At 37.8% G+C, this 15,683-nt stretch overlaps 1 protein-coding gene across 2 annotated transcripts in view; it reads right to left on the bottom strand.

Moving 5' to 3' along the window:
• Npl4 (nuclear protein localization 4) overlaps positions 1 to 15,683 on the bottom strand; it is a 536,510-nt gene that overhangs the window by 105,262 nt on the left and 415,565 nt on the right. For both annotated transcript variants that reach the window (XM_090377858.1, XM_090377859.1), the window contains 2 exons: positions 6,804 to 6,977; positions 782 to 898 (listed from right to left, as the gene is read on the bottom strand). In XM_090377858.1, coding sequence (XP_090233984.1) covers positions 782 to 898; positions 6,804 to 6,977 — 291 coding nt within the window. The remainder of the gene's footprint in view (positions 1 to 781; positions 899 to 6,803; positions 6,978 to 15,683) is intronic.

The following is a 15,683-nucleotide window of genomic DNA, read 5'->3' as shown; positions in this document are numbered from 1 at the left end:
TTACAAGTAATGGACAGGTGATATGAGAAGTGTTTTTGACTTTTGCGCCATAAGCTATTGGCAAATTATTATTGTTCCTTGCATCAACAGCCACTACTAATACTGTCTCTTTTTTCATCAGTTGTCACAATGCAAATATTGGTTCCATGACTTACTTGAAATAAAGCTAAACTGGTTCCCTAAGATATGTATATCCTCCCTCAACCTATGCCCAATAACCTATTATCATATCTTTATAGTATAGCACATTCAATTGAACTTACTAAAGGGCACCGTCAAATCAAATATAGCCTACCATACACACAAAAAAGTTTTACTGTTACAATACATTTAACATTGAGTAAAACCTGTATTCTGTGATATTGAATAATATCATTTCATTGTTTCCTCATATTTTATGCTTATATGTGGAATGCATTAGCACACCTGACATCAATACACTACCGAAAAATGGAATTACACAGAAACTGAAATTTTTAAAAAATTCCAAATTTCACTGCAAATTGTGATTTTGTGTGTGTGAGAAAAATATTGAGAAAAACTGTTAGGAGAGGGAGAAGGGGTCAAAAAGGCTGAGTCACCATTAAAATTTACTCACGAACTGTTGACAACTCAGCACCATAGCACTTGACTTATTGTTTGAGATATATTTTTATTTAACTAAAAAAAAAATACTAGTGACTTGATTTTCTACTTAGAAAGAATTATTTCTACAGAAAAAGGAAAATTATATTAATATCATGTTAAAATGTAAGTAAATAGATATATTTTTATTCTGTACCTTTAAAGGAAGCATGTCCATTGTAGCAATGTAGAGAAGAATATGAAAATCTGATACAGCTTCAAGAAATTTATCTGATGATATATTCTGCATATATGCAGCTAGGGCATTGAAATCCTATAAAAGAAAAACTCATATATATATATATAATTAATAATAAGTTGTACTGAAAAATTCTTATGATTCTTATTATCAATATCATCATTTTCTGGTAGGGACCATTTTGGGGAACCAGAAGATGAGATTAGTTATCACGGTTCTACCACCCAACATGGAGTCAAAGAGGATGTCCACTACCAGGCATCATACCTGCACCTCTGCCTGCCTTATATCCTGTGTCTCAAACCATAACAATAGGGCACCTCCGTAGCCAGGTGGGAAGGAGCAGCAGTGCGTAGCTCACGCTTATTGATTAGACCGGGGTTCGAGCCCGTCACCACCAAATACGGAGAATGCGGAAAGGTCAGGGAATGACCACCGCATATCTCGGAGCAATATGGCCTTAGTTGCTAATGCTCCTAAAAACCAACATAACAATAGGGACATGTCATCAACATAGCTGACTCTGGGGTGAACCCACTACCCAAATAATCCTAAGCAAGCTATCCCACAATCACCCGTCTTGTCAAAGCAGAGGCCAAAGTACTGTGTTCAGGATGGGCCCATAACTACCAGGATTGCCCTTTCTGAGATTTCAAGATTGCAGAATATAGCAAACACCCTAGATTCCTTTTGGCAGTAGTAGTAGTGGCATGTGATGCAAGAATAGTGACAGTATTTTTGCTGTCACTATATTCATTTTTTCTGTTTGTTTGGGCAGCCTGAGAAGAGCCCGAGAGAGATTTGAATGCGACTTCCCTTGCCAGGTGACATTCAAATCTCTCCCACTTGGAAGTAAGCATGGAGCCACATAGTGACCAGCAGGGAAAAAAAAATAAATAAATAAGAGCTAATAAAAAAACAACAAAATGGGTGGAAGAAAGGTGTCTTTCTTTTGTGGATTAGTTTTTTTGATATTTTATACTAATATTACAAATATATTTAGATTGTTCAGACTTACAAAAATTGAAAAACTTATATACAAGTATGATTGGTCCTTGAGATTGCCACAGACATTCTCTCAGATATGCTAGACAAGCCGTGCTTTCTACCTGGGAGTCTAAAACACTGATGGAACTAATATTCAGGTGACACCCAAGTCAAGTGGATCCAAGTCCGGATGGTCTGTGACAGCCAAATCCTCTGTTTGCACCCTCATGATGGTGGGACTGTTAGTAATCCTGCGTATAAAACCCCCATGTGCAAGCACACTGTGGGTGACCACCCAAGTGTGAACCAACGTAAGCAGGGTCAAGGTGTGGCACCCACACCACATGGAGGAATTCCACTCCTCTGTGTTACAAGGCAATACTAGGTGGTACATGTTGACTCTCATCAGCCGGTGCAATACCACCACCTTGCTTATTGGAGTCTTGAAGTGGTGGAGCCCATGTATAGTCTTCATATATGTTCCAGTCAACCCATCCACATCTCTTCCATCATTCAGTATGACTGATGTCTTTTGAGGTTATGATGACACCATGCCGAGATACAAACTTCCTTACATATCGAGGGGACAGGTCTAAAACGGTGTTCATAGGCCGGCCGCTAGTTAGTACACCGAACCGAACCTATTGGTAACTCTCTAGGAGGCTTCCGGAACAGCTAGTGTATAAGCTTGCTACCTCTACTCTGCCAGATAGTTACTGAAGGGAGTCCAAGTGTGTATGTGGGGGGTGGGGGGCTTTGCCAAGGCCATGTTATGTCAAGGATCTGGGTATATTCTTACCATGTGTATGCCACATCCAAAAATTTCATTACTTCAATAAAGTATGCACCCCCACTTTTTCGTACTGTTGAATACATCACGTATTGTCAAACTAATAGAACAAGCTTATCTGCGAAAAAGAACTAAACCACCCAAACTCTTCCTAGTTCATTTCACAAATATATGTGGTCTCAGTTCTAAGCTCAATGATGCCCATTTCCACTTACAGTCTGCCAAACCCCACGTACTTTTTTCTGACAGAATCCCAGTTACAGGTTGATTCAAGCACTGCTCATCTTGGTCGACCAAATTATTCCTTGTGTGATTCCTTTCACCTCAAAGGTGGTACTTGTGCATATGTCCATTCCAATATTTTCTGTCAGACTTGGTGATTTAGAATCTCCTCTTTTTGAGCTTCTCTGGCTTAAAATCTCTCTATCTCATTCTTTCAAATTCATCTGCTGTCTCTACAGTTCTCCCAACTCCACTAATCACTTGGAACTCTAAACTTCCTCTCTTTGCAAATTGACTTTCTCCAGTCCAACTTTCCTAACAGTGAGGTAATTTTTCCTGGTGATTTTAATGTTCAGCCCCAGCTGGCACCCATTAGCTGGTCGAGATGCTGAGGCTTTTGCAGTTACTAATGACCTCGCACAGATTGTTCATTTACCTACCAGAATACCGGACAATTCTAACCATACAGCTTGATCTTTTTGTCACAAACAACCCTTCTAAGTACATGGTCGAAGTGAGTGGTCCTTTAGGCACCTCAGATCACAACTTGGTGATTGTCTCTTCACCAATGGAGTCTTTATCTCATGGCTATTCCCAACCTCGTTTCATGGCTATTTCGTGTTGTTTGACATTATAAGAATGCAAAATGGGATGACCCGCGAGATTTCTTTTCTTTGGTCGAATTACTGTTTTAAAACTTTTGATATCAACATTTACCCATATCGTGTCAGTGAAATTATTCTTGTAGGAATGGAATCCTTTATTCCACACTCCACTTTAAGATCTCGTCCTTTATCTAAACCTTGGTTTTCCAATAAATGTGCTAAAGGCTGTTAAAGAGAAGAATTTTGCATATCGTAATTGGCTTGTTTCCAATTCTTCACTATCATTTTCTGCCTATACCAAAGCAAGCAACAATTGTAAAGCAGTTATTAATTAGTCCAAAACTAGATTTTGAATAAGGCTATGACAACCTAAACTTGCTTCTTGCCCTAATGGTAACCGAGCATTCTGGTCTCTTGCCAAAGCTATTGGCTGCAACTTTTCCTCATCTCTGCTCCCACCGCTATCACAACCAGATGGTTCTATTGTCACTTCCACCAAGAATAAAGCTGAACTGCTAGCATACCATTTTTCTTCCAACTCATTAATTATCTTGGTAAAACACCTCCCACCAAAATGCTCCATTCAATGCCTCCTATGGTCTTGCGTCAAAATGATGTCAGAAGGATTTTGATGAATCTTGATGCAAAGAAAGCTCCTGTGGTATTTCTCCGCTTGTTCTCAAAACCTGTGCTCCTGAACTTACTCCTATTCTTTGCCGCCTTTTTTCACTTTCTTATTCCAAAGGTGTTTTTCCTTCTACTCGGAAATTTGCTCATATCCAGCCAGTTCCTAAAAAGGGTGACAAATCCCTCCCATCCAATTATTATCCCATTGCAATTACTTCTACTCTTTCTAAATTAATGGAGAAATCAATTAACCGCAAACTGTTAAACTACCTAGAAACCTTCCACCTGATCAACGATCGCCAGTATGGATTCCGTCAGTTTCGATCCACTGGTGATATTCTGGCTTATGTTACCCATTTATGGACAAATCCAATGGAAAAGTTGGTGAAATACTAGCAGCTGCTCTTGACATCTCAAAGGCTTTCAATTATGTTTGGCATAAAGGTCTTCTAAACAAGCACCTATCTTATGGATTGCCAACTGTTTTTTGCAATTGGTCATCCAGTTTTCTCTCTGACCACTCACTGAGGGTGATGGTAGATGGCTCTTTGTCTTCTAACTTCTCCATGTTCTAATGCTGGTGTCTCCCAAGGTTCAGTTCTTTCCTCCAATCTTTTCTTCTTGTGTATTAGTGACCTTTTTCCATTGAACAGAAATCCTATCCATAGTTTTCCTGATGATAGCACCTTGAATTCCACTTTCCAGTTTGAGAAACCTTGCCCTTCTCAATCAGCTTAAACTTCGCAGATATCCGCTAGCAATTCCTTAAATGCCAATCTCCAGTGGAGCAAAGACAACTTAGTTGATTTCAATCCTTCTAAAACTCAGCCCTGTCTTATATCTCGCAAAAAGGATTCTTCTGCTCCTATGCTTATCTTTGGTGACACTCTAATTTCTAGACAAGATGATATATCTCTTTTGGGGATCACCCTGACTTCTAATCTCTCTTGGCACAAGCACATTACAAATATTGCTTCCTCTGCATCTAAAAATCTTGGTTTTCTCTTTTTCTCTCAGCGTTACTTTTCTTCCAAACAGCTGTTCACTCTATACAAAATCGCAATTTTGTCCTTCCGTGGAATATTGTTCCCACATCTGGGACGGTGCCCCCAAAACCTCTCTCAGGCTCCTATATTCCATTTAGAAGAGGGAAGTTAGGTTAATTATCTCTAACAGTCTCTCTGTCTCACAGACATACTGTTTCTGCAGGGTGCCTTTTCTACAGATACTTCCATGGTTGTTTGTTATTTGGTTTTTAGGAACATTAGCAACTAAGGCCATATTGCTCCGGGGATATGCAGTGGTCATTCCCTGACCTTTCCGCATCCTCCCTATTTGGTGGGCACGGGCTCGAACCCAGGTCTAATCAAGAAGTGCGTGCAACGCATTGCTGCTCCTGCCCACCTGACTATGGAGGCGCCTATACTTCCATGGACACTGTTCTTCTGAATTGGCTTCTATAATTCCTGCTCTCTCTCTTTCAAAACAGTCCAAACATGTGCCACCTCCAGCCAACATCCATTTACTGTCCAACTTCAAACTTACAGAACCAACTTTTCAATCTTCCTCGTTTATTCATTCTACTGCCGTTTTCTGGAACAGCCTTCCTTCATACGTATTTCCTGGAAATTACAATGTACAGAAGTTCAAGTGTAATGTCATGAAATATCTTCTTTCATCTTTTCGACCTCCAACCGATGCATGATATTAAGTAATATAGGTCCTAATACCTCTCGTGTTCTTTTCATAAAAAAAAAAAAAAAAAAAAAAAAAAAAAAAAGTGCACTAGTTAATCACTGAAGTTTCACTGTAGTCACTTGCCTTGAGACCTAAGAAGGAAATACCAAATCCTGCAGTATGAAAGTTACATGGTCATTGGTGAAGGAACAATGTTTCCAAAGGTCAGATTTAGGTCTGTAATTAATTCTTATATTCCGATGCCTAGAGGTTTATTTCCTATCTGGTGAATATTACGTAACATCTGATTTTGGCAAAAAAATAGTGTACCAAATAGTATGATTTGGTAGATCTTATTTTGCAAGCATATTATAATGTCACATGTTTTTAGCAGAAAAATACAAGTAATTTGTGTGAACCTACATAAAAATTGAAGATGTATCGAAAGCTTGTGTAGCAATTTAAATAGAACTGTTGTGAACTAGGCCTAATCATTGAAAAGCAGTTTTGTCTTGCTTATATACTTGAGGGGTCTCATAATGAATATGTTACAGAGTCCAAGTGCTATAAGTGTTTTATAACAAGAATAGGTCAATTAATTCCCCATTAAACTGATCATAGGATTCTCAAAATGCTGAGTTTTGTTGTACATCTGGTTTGTATTTGGTAGATATGATCAGTTTTTTTTTTTTTTTTTTTTGTCCTGTCTGTATTTAGTTTTGGCTACTGCTGCAGATTTCATTTCCTGAAGAAATGGATATTTTATTTTCCTGTGTTAATCTGAAACTATTGTTCAACATGCAGTTACTTGCATTACATTTGACTTTTAATTGTTCTTGTATTACAAGAATGGGAATAATACTAAAATCATCAACATATATAGCAATAGTCTGTCTGTTGCAATATCTCAGCTATGAAGATGTCCTATAGGGATCTGTTTCAGATCCGTGTGGATATCCCTCTTATACCTAAGATAAAAACCTCTGTAACCTTACTTTCTAATCAACTGTCACTGCATATAATAATATGTAGAAATGTAATATACAACTAATATAACCTGTAAATTACTTACCTGTATATGCCCATCTATTAATCGATTTTCAACTGGAAATGGTTTTATACCAGGATCTGTGTAAAATGTGTACTGCGGCTCTACTGGAGTGGACACCGGAACATCCACCAACAAGTACTCAATTGGTAAGGGCCTAGCAAGCTGCATTACATCATTACTATAACTATCCTTATCCTGTTGAGAAAACATATTTAACTTTAATAAGAGGCTGAAGGGTGTATCAATTTTTTTTAACAAGAAAAAGTTATCCTGATGAAATCAATTCTATCTAACATTTTATAACAAGCAGGTCTACCCTGATCTGAATTACATGATGAACACAAGACAATCCAGCCCAGATGTTGTTATAAAATATAAACAAAACTTAGTTTTCATTAATGATGCATTCTTAGGGCTTTAACAAAATTACTCATGTATGAATAGTACCATTCCAAACAGGGTAATGGTCATATTTTTTTAATGAACCTATATACGCCAGCATCATTATATGGCGATATGTGGGTCCGTTAAAAGTCTAATGATGCTGATATACATATATCAGCATCATTAGATGCTGGTATACTAGGTCTATTCAAAAAGTATTCAGACTGCTAAGGTAGAAATGAAAATTCAATAGAATTTATTTCTATTTAAATCTCCCTGGATTCTCCATGTAATCACGGTCCTAAGATTTTGAAGTCAGAATAACCAATCTGTAATTATCAATTTCACTCTTAGAACCACCTTTACGTATTGGCAATGGGTTGGCACTCTTCAATCCAAAGGAATCTCTCCGGATTCCATATTCTCTTGCCAATCCCCTGCAGAACTACAGGGATATATGCCATCGACTCTGGAAGCCTTACTAGCTTTATGCTCAAACATTTCTCTAATAGAAATTCTTCAGTAATTTTGAAATCACAAATTTCATATGGCTGAACATATCTCGCACAGCCTAACTTCAGCATGAAGGGTCTTTCGTCAGTAAACACTGATGCAAAATATCTATTCAATTTATCAGCAACATCAGCTGGATTATTCCACACCAAGTACTTAAGTTTCTCATCTAATTCATTTTTTCTTCTTTGTATTCACATAAGTTTTTTTTTTAAAATTCATGAAAAATTCTTTGACCCCATTCTTTGGCTCAATTAGCCAGTACTTACTCAAACTCAGCCACTGCCCCCTAACCTTATTTGTAGTATTGGTACAGAGCAGCTTTAGCTGTTGTAGCCTTTCGTACTTTTCACTTTCCCATGCAAACTTTTTCTTCCCTATTAGACTGGCCAGCTCCACATTCATTCATTTGAGCATCCTCCTCTTGCAATATTTTCTAAATGGTATACAGGGTGATTCACTACAAGTGCGACAAACTTGCAGGAGGTGTAGGGGGCACAAAGACGAATCAGAATCACATAGCATTGCAGGGTCCGAAATGCTTTCGTCATGCTGTAGAGGATGTTGAACGGGAGGTCGCGTGAACAGCGATCCCGCTGGAAGTCAGCATTTGCGACTTCCAGCGGGATGGACGAGTATTCAAACGTTGAACTGGCCGACATGCACCTCGTGTATGGAGCTGTGGACTGTAACGGGCGTGCCGCTCTGCGCTTGTACCAGGAACGTTTCCCACACAGGCGTGCTCCTCATCATATGATTTTCGCACGTGTGCACAGAAGATTTCGTGAGACTGGTTGTTTCACGAGAGGTACCATGAATCTAGAGCGAATGACGAGGACGCCAGACAATGAGGAGAATGTCCTGTCTTGCAGAAGGCAATCCGAGTAAGAGTACTCGAACGATAGGCCAACGATTGGGTATTTCCCAATCCCCTGTATGGAGGATACTGTCAACAAACCAAATGAGTTCATACCATCTGCAACGCTTCCAATCATTGGAGCCTGCGGATTATCCACTCCGGAGGACTTTTGCTACTTGGTTTCTTCAACAGAAATGGTTCGCAAATGCTGACTTCCAGCGGGATCGCTGTTCACGCGACCTCCCGTTCAACGTCCTCTACCACAAGGCATTTCGGACCCCGCAATGCTATGCAATTCGTCTTTGTGCCCCCTACACCTCCTGCAAGTTTGTCACACTGGTAGTGAATCACCCTGTATATGTGTTCATGGCTTGTGAATTTTCCTTTAAAGGTATTCCATAATTTAAATGGATTTGCCCTCTCCCTCCCTCCCTCCCTCCCTCTCTCTCTCTCTCTCTGCAAAACACCCAATTAATATATTCCATATAGAGCTTTAAACTAACATAGACCTTTTTTGTGAAATTAAATCCATGCTTTTTACCTTTAATTACTGCAACAACTTTCTTAATCTTCAAACTAAGTACTGCGTGTTTGCTACCTGCCAAAGGTTCTTGTACATTAAGCCCTGTGATGTCATCTGATTAATTAGTAATGAAGAGGTCAAGAATATTCTTACCCCTTCAAGTTTCTCTATTCTCTAACGTACTGGTACCAATAATAATTATCTACTTTGTTTAAAAATTTTCTTCCTGATGGTGAGCTTCCCTTCCACTTATTCCAATTGACTATGGGCAGTGTGAAGTCAACCATAATAAGACATTCACGTTTGCTTACCCATTCATCTGAGTGTAGAGACTCATGTCATGCTGTCACAATTTTCTGGTCTGCAGATTACCCACACTCTCATTATACCATTGTTCCCAACTAATTCATACCACATAGATTCTGTGCTGACAAGAGTAACTTCTGACTCAGCAAAGCTCTTTTCATACCCAAGGCTGCTTTTGATGAGAAGCATGACCCACCACCCCTTCTATCTTCTCTAAATACATTATACACAACATATCATATTGAAACTCATCTCCAACTTCCAGGTGACAAAATGTTTCTCCTAGGTAAAAACCAGGAGAAAATGTAGAAATATTAAATATAACAAATGCAACAAAGCATGCAAAGCAGCAGGAAAGAAAGCAAATGTATAAATATATATATATATATATACAGTAATAACTATTAATGCAAGATGGATGTACAAGTCGCAAATAATGCCAAATAAAAGAATAATAAAATTAAAGCAGGCAAATGGCCGAAGGTGTAACCAACACCGACTTTAATTTTACTATTCTTTTATTTGGCATTATTTATGACTTGTACATCCATCTTGCATAGTTATTACTATATATATGCTGCTTTGCACGCTTTGGGGCATTTGCTATATTTAATATTTCTACATTTTCCTGTATTACTCACTTTTTCTACCATGCTATCTTTAGCTATGTGCTGCTTTGTGCGATGCTAATCTTATAATACAGCCACTTCTGTTGTATTTATATACATGAAAGTCATGTTTGTTGCACTTTCTGCCATATTCTTTCATTTTCCATCTAAAATTTAATATAGATTCTATAAACTGTTTCTGATATCTGATTATAGAGGTCACTGGTAGTCTATCATTCTTAGCTTTCTATGACGTTGGTTTTAGTAGTATAAATTATAATGCTTAGATTTGTCTCTGTTTGGTTGTAACCGCTTTGATCACAGTTATTATTATGACTAGTTGTGTTTTTTGCACTCTCATTCCGGGCCTTACTTTTATATCTTAGGTATGCTTTTAGACTTGGATTTTAGATTTCCTTCCTTTTTGGTAATTCATTGTGCTGGCATTAATGTATCCAGTAAATTTTAAATGTAATTTTTCATTATAGATACTGCGTTTTACTGTTTTGGTTTCAGTTATCATTATGATTAGTTGTATCATTCCAGACCTTTCTTTTATTTCCGGTACGCTTTAATTTCATCAGTATTTATGTATCTACTAAATTTTATACCTAATTTATCGTAATTTTTTATTAATACACTGTGATGGGACTACCCTGTCTAATCTCTAAGTGTTATATCACTTTTTCATTAACTTTATTATATTGCTCTTTTTTTCAAAATTTTTTTCTCTTACATAGCTTTGGGTAGGTATAGAAATGCAGTCCATTGATGCATGGTCAACGAAGGTTTAATACCTTCATTGTCCTCATTTCTCACTTCTCTCATCATTGATATTTGTCACCAGTTCTTAAATTTGAATTTTGTCTTTTCTTTTTTTCTTTCTTTTTTTTGAAACTGTCCAAAATGTTGGTGTCATTCGGATATTCAGGTGCAGTGACCAAACAGAGATAGGGAAAATTTATGGCAAAATGTGGATAATGCACTTCCACAAAACAACAGATGATTATTTTTCGGGATAAAAGTAAATCAATCTCTCCTAATTCTCGAATGGGGTGCTTAAAGTTGATTCCCAGTGGTGGCCAACCTACAGCCTGTGTGAAAAGTGAATACAGCATTTTAAATTTCGCTAATTATCAAAAAAAATTTCTCATTAAATGTTTTGTTTAGTAAATGTAATCATGTATTGTGCTTAATAAAATTTTCGAATATTTTCAATTTTAGGTGTATCATTATTTTTATTTATTCACCTTATATTCATCTTAAGCAGTGATCCTTTCAGGTTGTAAATTTTCTAAAGTGAGCATTTAAAGGCAAAAGTAAGGTTTTTTTTGAAAAACAAAAGAAAGTCATATTTTTATAATTTTAATAAAATCTAAAAAATAAATTAGTGGCAGATTTGTTACACATAAAAGTATTGGGAATTTGCATTTTTTATACAGCCTGTATATAGCCTGAAAATAAAAAACGGTAACATGAAAACAAACTTCCTTTTACATGTAACAAGATATGGAAAAAGCACTGATTTTTCTCAAATTAGTCAGTGCAGCAGCCCCCAAAAGAAATCTAATTTTGAATATGGGAAAAGGTTGGATGCTACTGCAGTAGAAGGTGGGCCAGAGCCCATTGGGAATATCCCTTGATTTGCTCACTGCTGACCAGCATGACTGGTGGTCGGATAGATTTTACCAGGTACCCCTAAGTTGCAGAATGGTAATCCCTTTAGCTCTCTCAGCAGCAGCACTAATTTGCTAAATTGCCTGAAGGGCAGAAGTGCATATGCAGTTAAGTCTCTTAAGCCATTCGTTATATGAAAATTTTCTTCACTCAACAGAAACTATTTTAAATATAATTTCCAAAAGGAATTAAAAAAAAAAATTGCTATAAAAGGAATTCGTTAAACAGAATTCCTTAAATGTGAAATTCGTTAAAACAGTTGATGAAACCACGTACACAACGGTATGGCCATACTGTTGCATACCGTCCAAAAAAAGGCACTGATATATATACCTGTTTATACTACTGTATAAATCCCTCTACCCATACGGACTAAACAATAGATTTAATGGCAGAAATTTCACTTACACTAGCCCCGAACAATGTACATATACTATCTTTCAACTCATTAAAAACTGGCGCACTAATGGGATAAAACATGGTAAAATTAGAAGAACATAGTGACAACAATAGAAGTAAGCCACAAAACCTTAACGACTTTGATAAACTTCTCACAGAATGGAGCCTATCAACGTAAAAAACATCCACAATACCCTTTTTGCTCTTAAAATCAGCAAACTAAAAGCATTAAGCAAGATTCACCAAAAACTCAATATCCAGAAGATATTTTTAAATTCAGAATCGGTATTGATTACCCAGACAGAACAAAAAAAGAATACTGCATAATTAAATTCCTTAATCGTTCATTTGACCACGTCAACATCAGAGATATTATCAATAAAACCAAGACATACCATCCTATTAAAAACATCAACATAAAAATTAGAAACAGATACAACAAACCTATAGGTATGGCCATTTGTAACTATAAAAACACCATTGCCAATATGAACACCACAGACCAATCCTGCTACTGCCAGGAAAACAAATATAAAAAATACATAGATCCACATTACAATCATATCATCACAGGCAACCTTAACATTATAGAGGATCACACACTAAGAGAGGATCACACACTAAAAGGGAACCAAATTTAGACCCAACACCCCAGCCAACCTAAAAAACACACGCAAATCTATTTACACAGATCTACTATAGTTTGCCTTTAAAACAGCATACAAATTCAACACACCAGTAGAAGCTTTTCAAAGTTGGATAAATACTTCCACAGAACGTATTCTGGCTAGATTCAAAGAAATCATACCACTACAAAAATGCGTTAAGCAATATAACCTAAAAAATATTAATTACAAAACGAAAGAACTGCAAAATAAATTCATCATCACAAATACAGATAAGGCCAATAACAACTTCAGTGTTATTTGCAAAAAGTTCTACATTGACACGCTTAAAGATGAGATGAACCACAGCGATACATACAAGCTTATGAACTCCACACCTAGCAGCATTAGCAAAAAAATTATAGCCATGCACAAAAAACTCAAATTAAAAATAGATAATACAAGATACCCATTCATATACCGAATCCCCAAATTCCATAAAGTCCCGACTGGAGAAAGGTTCATCACCTCAGGCAAAAACAGCTACATAAAACCATCCAGTAATTTAATGGAGGACAAATTAAGTAATATAGCCAACCAAATCACTAATACTAAAATTATTTCCAATAACAAAAAATATTTATAATACATCAAAAACAATAGTATCAAAAACAATAGTATCAGAAGCCTATACAACTTACAACTTTAAAAACCTTTTCACCAGTACATCCCACGACAATTTAATTAAAGTCCTTTTACACTACTACGAAAATCATTATGAAATGCAATAAACAATACTGGCACGACCTTATTAATCTTAATGTCAAAAACAATTACATGCTTATGGGAGACAGTATTTACGTACAGACTAGGGGGGTAGCCATGGGGGCTAACAGTTCCTGCTCCATAGCAACCTTTACCTGCATTATTTCGAAAACAACATCAAAGAAGAAATTATATTCTACAGATATATTGACGATGTCCTGGTCATCAATTTCGAGAATTTCGGCATTTTAGCCCAGGAAATTTATCCCACAGATTTAACCATAGAACGCACTAATCTGAATAGCAACTTACAAGCTTACTATCTTGACAGCGAAATCACCATCACCAAAGACAATGTCTACACTCAACACTATGATTAGAGAGACCATTTTAGCTTCCCAGCTATAAAGCTTATCAACTGGGAGAGCAATCTAGCTAAGCATATCCATGGCAACACTATTAGAAATCAAACGAACAGGTTAATACACATCTGCAATAATCTAAATAACACAACGGAAGCAATTAAACTCATAGAAACTCTCATCAAGAATAATATACCCACCAACTACAGCAGACACCATATTAAAGCGGCCATACTTACGAACCTCAACATACACCACCCTAATGCCAACCCCTATACACTTATTGAAAATACAATGACACGTTTAGAACTATAAATGGCCCGTAGCTTACCACTACTAGGTTGTTTAAAAATATCTGTGTCCATTTTCAAATAAGATAAAAACTTCCCAATTTAGATACCCGGGTTTATTGCACTCAGAAGAGGCTCGTCGTCTGACCACACTGTAACCGGGCCTACCAAACACTTTCCCCCCTTCCTAAATCAGACAATCTAAATAATGGGAAATTATCACCGGAAACAAAATAACAACAAAAAATTATGCCCAACAACAAAATAATTATGCCTAAGATATACTATACACATAACGTTTATATCCCTTTATTTTAATACAGTATAAAACCTAGTAAAAAAGCCTACGTGCTCTGGATTCATTACGAAAATTTATTTTGTTTCTCAGAGCAAACTAAACATAATTACAATTAATAAGCTTTCGGCTGGGAGGCAGCCTTCTTCAGATTGAATACATGAATGGCAGTTGGAATAGAGATGTGCACTGCCAGGATGGTGTGTGAGGCGCGTGGTTAATTGTTTGTTGATGTTTGTGGCTGTGACATATGGTGGTGACGTGGCCAGCGTTTGTCTAGGGATAGAATTACTGCCTCTGTGATGGGGTTAACTTGGCAACCACTGTTCCTGTTCAAAGAGGCATCCGAGCATTTTATATTTAACGATTCCAACCAGGTGCGCTTTAGGTAATGGTGGGACCTGTCCACAACCACGACATTGCAGTGTGGGTCGATGTCGTGGCGGGTTGTCCAGACATGCTCGGCAATAGCTGAGTGTTCTACATCTGCCAAACGGATTGCCCTTTTATGTTCTGAGAGACGTTTCTCGAGTCGACGTCCAGTCTCTCCAAAGTAGCAGCTGGTGCAGTCACGGCAAGAGATGTGATAGACCAAACCGCTCTGTAGAAGAGTGGGGACGGGTGTTTTTACGTTGGAGATAAGAGAACGCAGTTTCTTGCCTGGGAGTTGGATGCATTTTATCCCATATGATCTTAGGATTCTAACGATCTGTTGTGACAGGTTGGGGTAGTATGGGATAAATGCCCTCGTGGAAGACTCGTCACTGTTGGTGTTGCTGTTGGTCGTCACGTTGTCGCGTGCTTGTAGATCACACCTGTCAAGGACGTCGATGGGATAGCCACACTTCGTAAGGTCTACTTTGACTCTGAGAATGCCACCTCCTCTCCACTGCCCGAACCTTGCTAACTCATGCCTGGACACACTCCAGCTCCGCAGATGAGAGACGCAAAGAGATCACCAGAGTCAAAGTAGACCTTACGAAGTGTGGCTATCCCATCGACGTCCTTGACAGGTGTGATCTACAAGCACCCGACAACGTGACGACCAACAGCAACACCAACAGTGACGAGTCTTCCACGAGGGCATTTATCCCATACTACCCCAATCTGTCACAACAGATCGGTAGAATCCTAAGATCATATGGGATAAAATGCATCCAACTCCCAGGCAAGAAACTGCGTTCTCTTATCTCCAACGTAAAAACACCCGTCCCCACTCTTCTACAGAGCGGTTTGGTCTATCGCATCTCTTGCCATGACTACACCAGCTGCTACTTTGGAGAGACTGGACGTCGACTCGAGAAACGTCTCTCAG

The sequence above is a fragment of the Mastigoproctus giganteus genome, chromosome 7 (assembly GCF_048544385.1).
Source record: "Mastigoproctus giganteus isolate SK-2022 chromosome 7, ASM4854438v1, whole genome shotgun sequence".
Taxonomy (NCBI): Eukaryota; Metazoa; Arthropoda; class Arachnida; order Uropygi; family Thelyphonidae; genus Mastigoproctus; species Mastigoproctus giganteus.
This window is presented reverse-complemented; position numbering and strand designations above follow the sequence as displayed.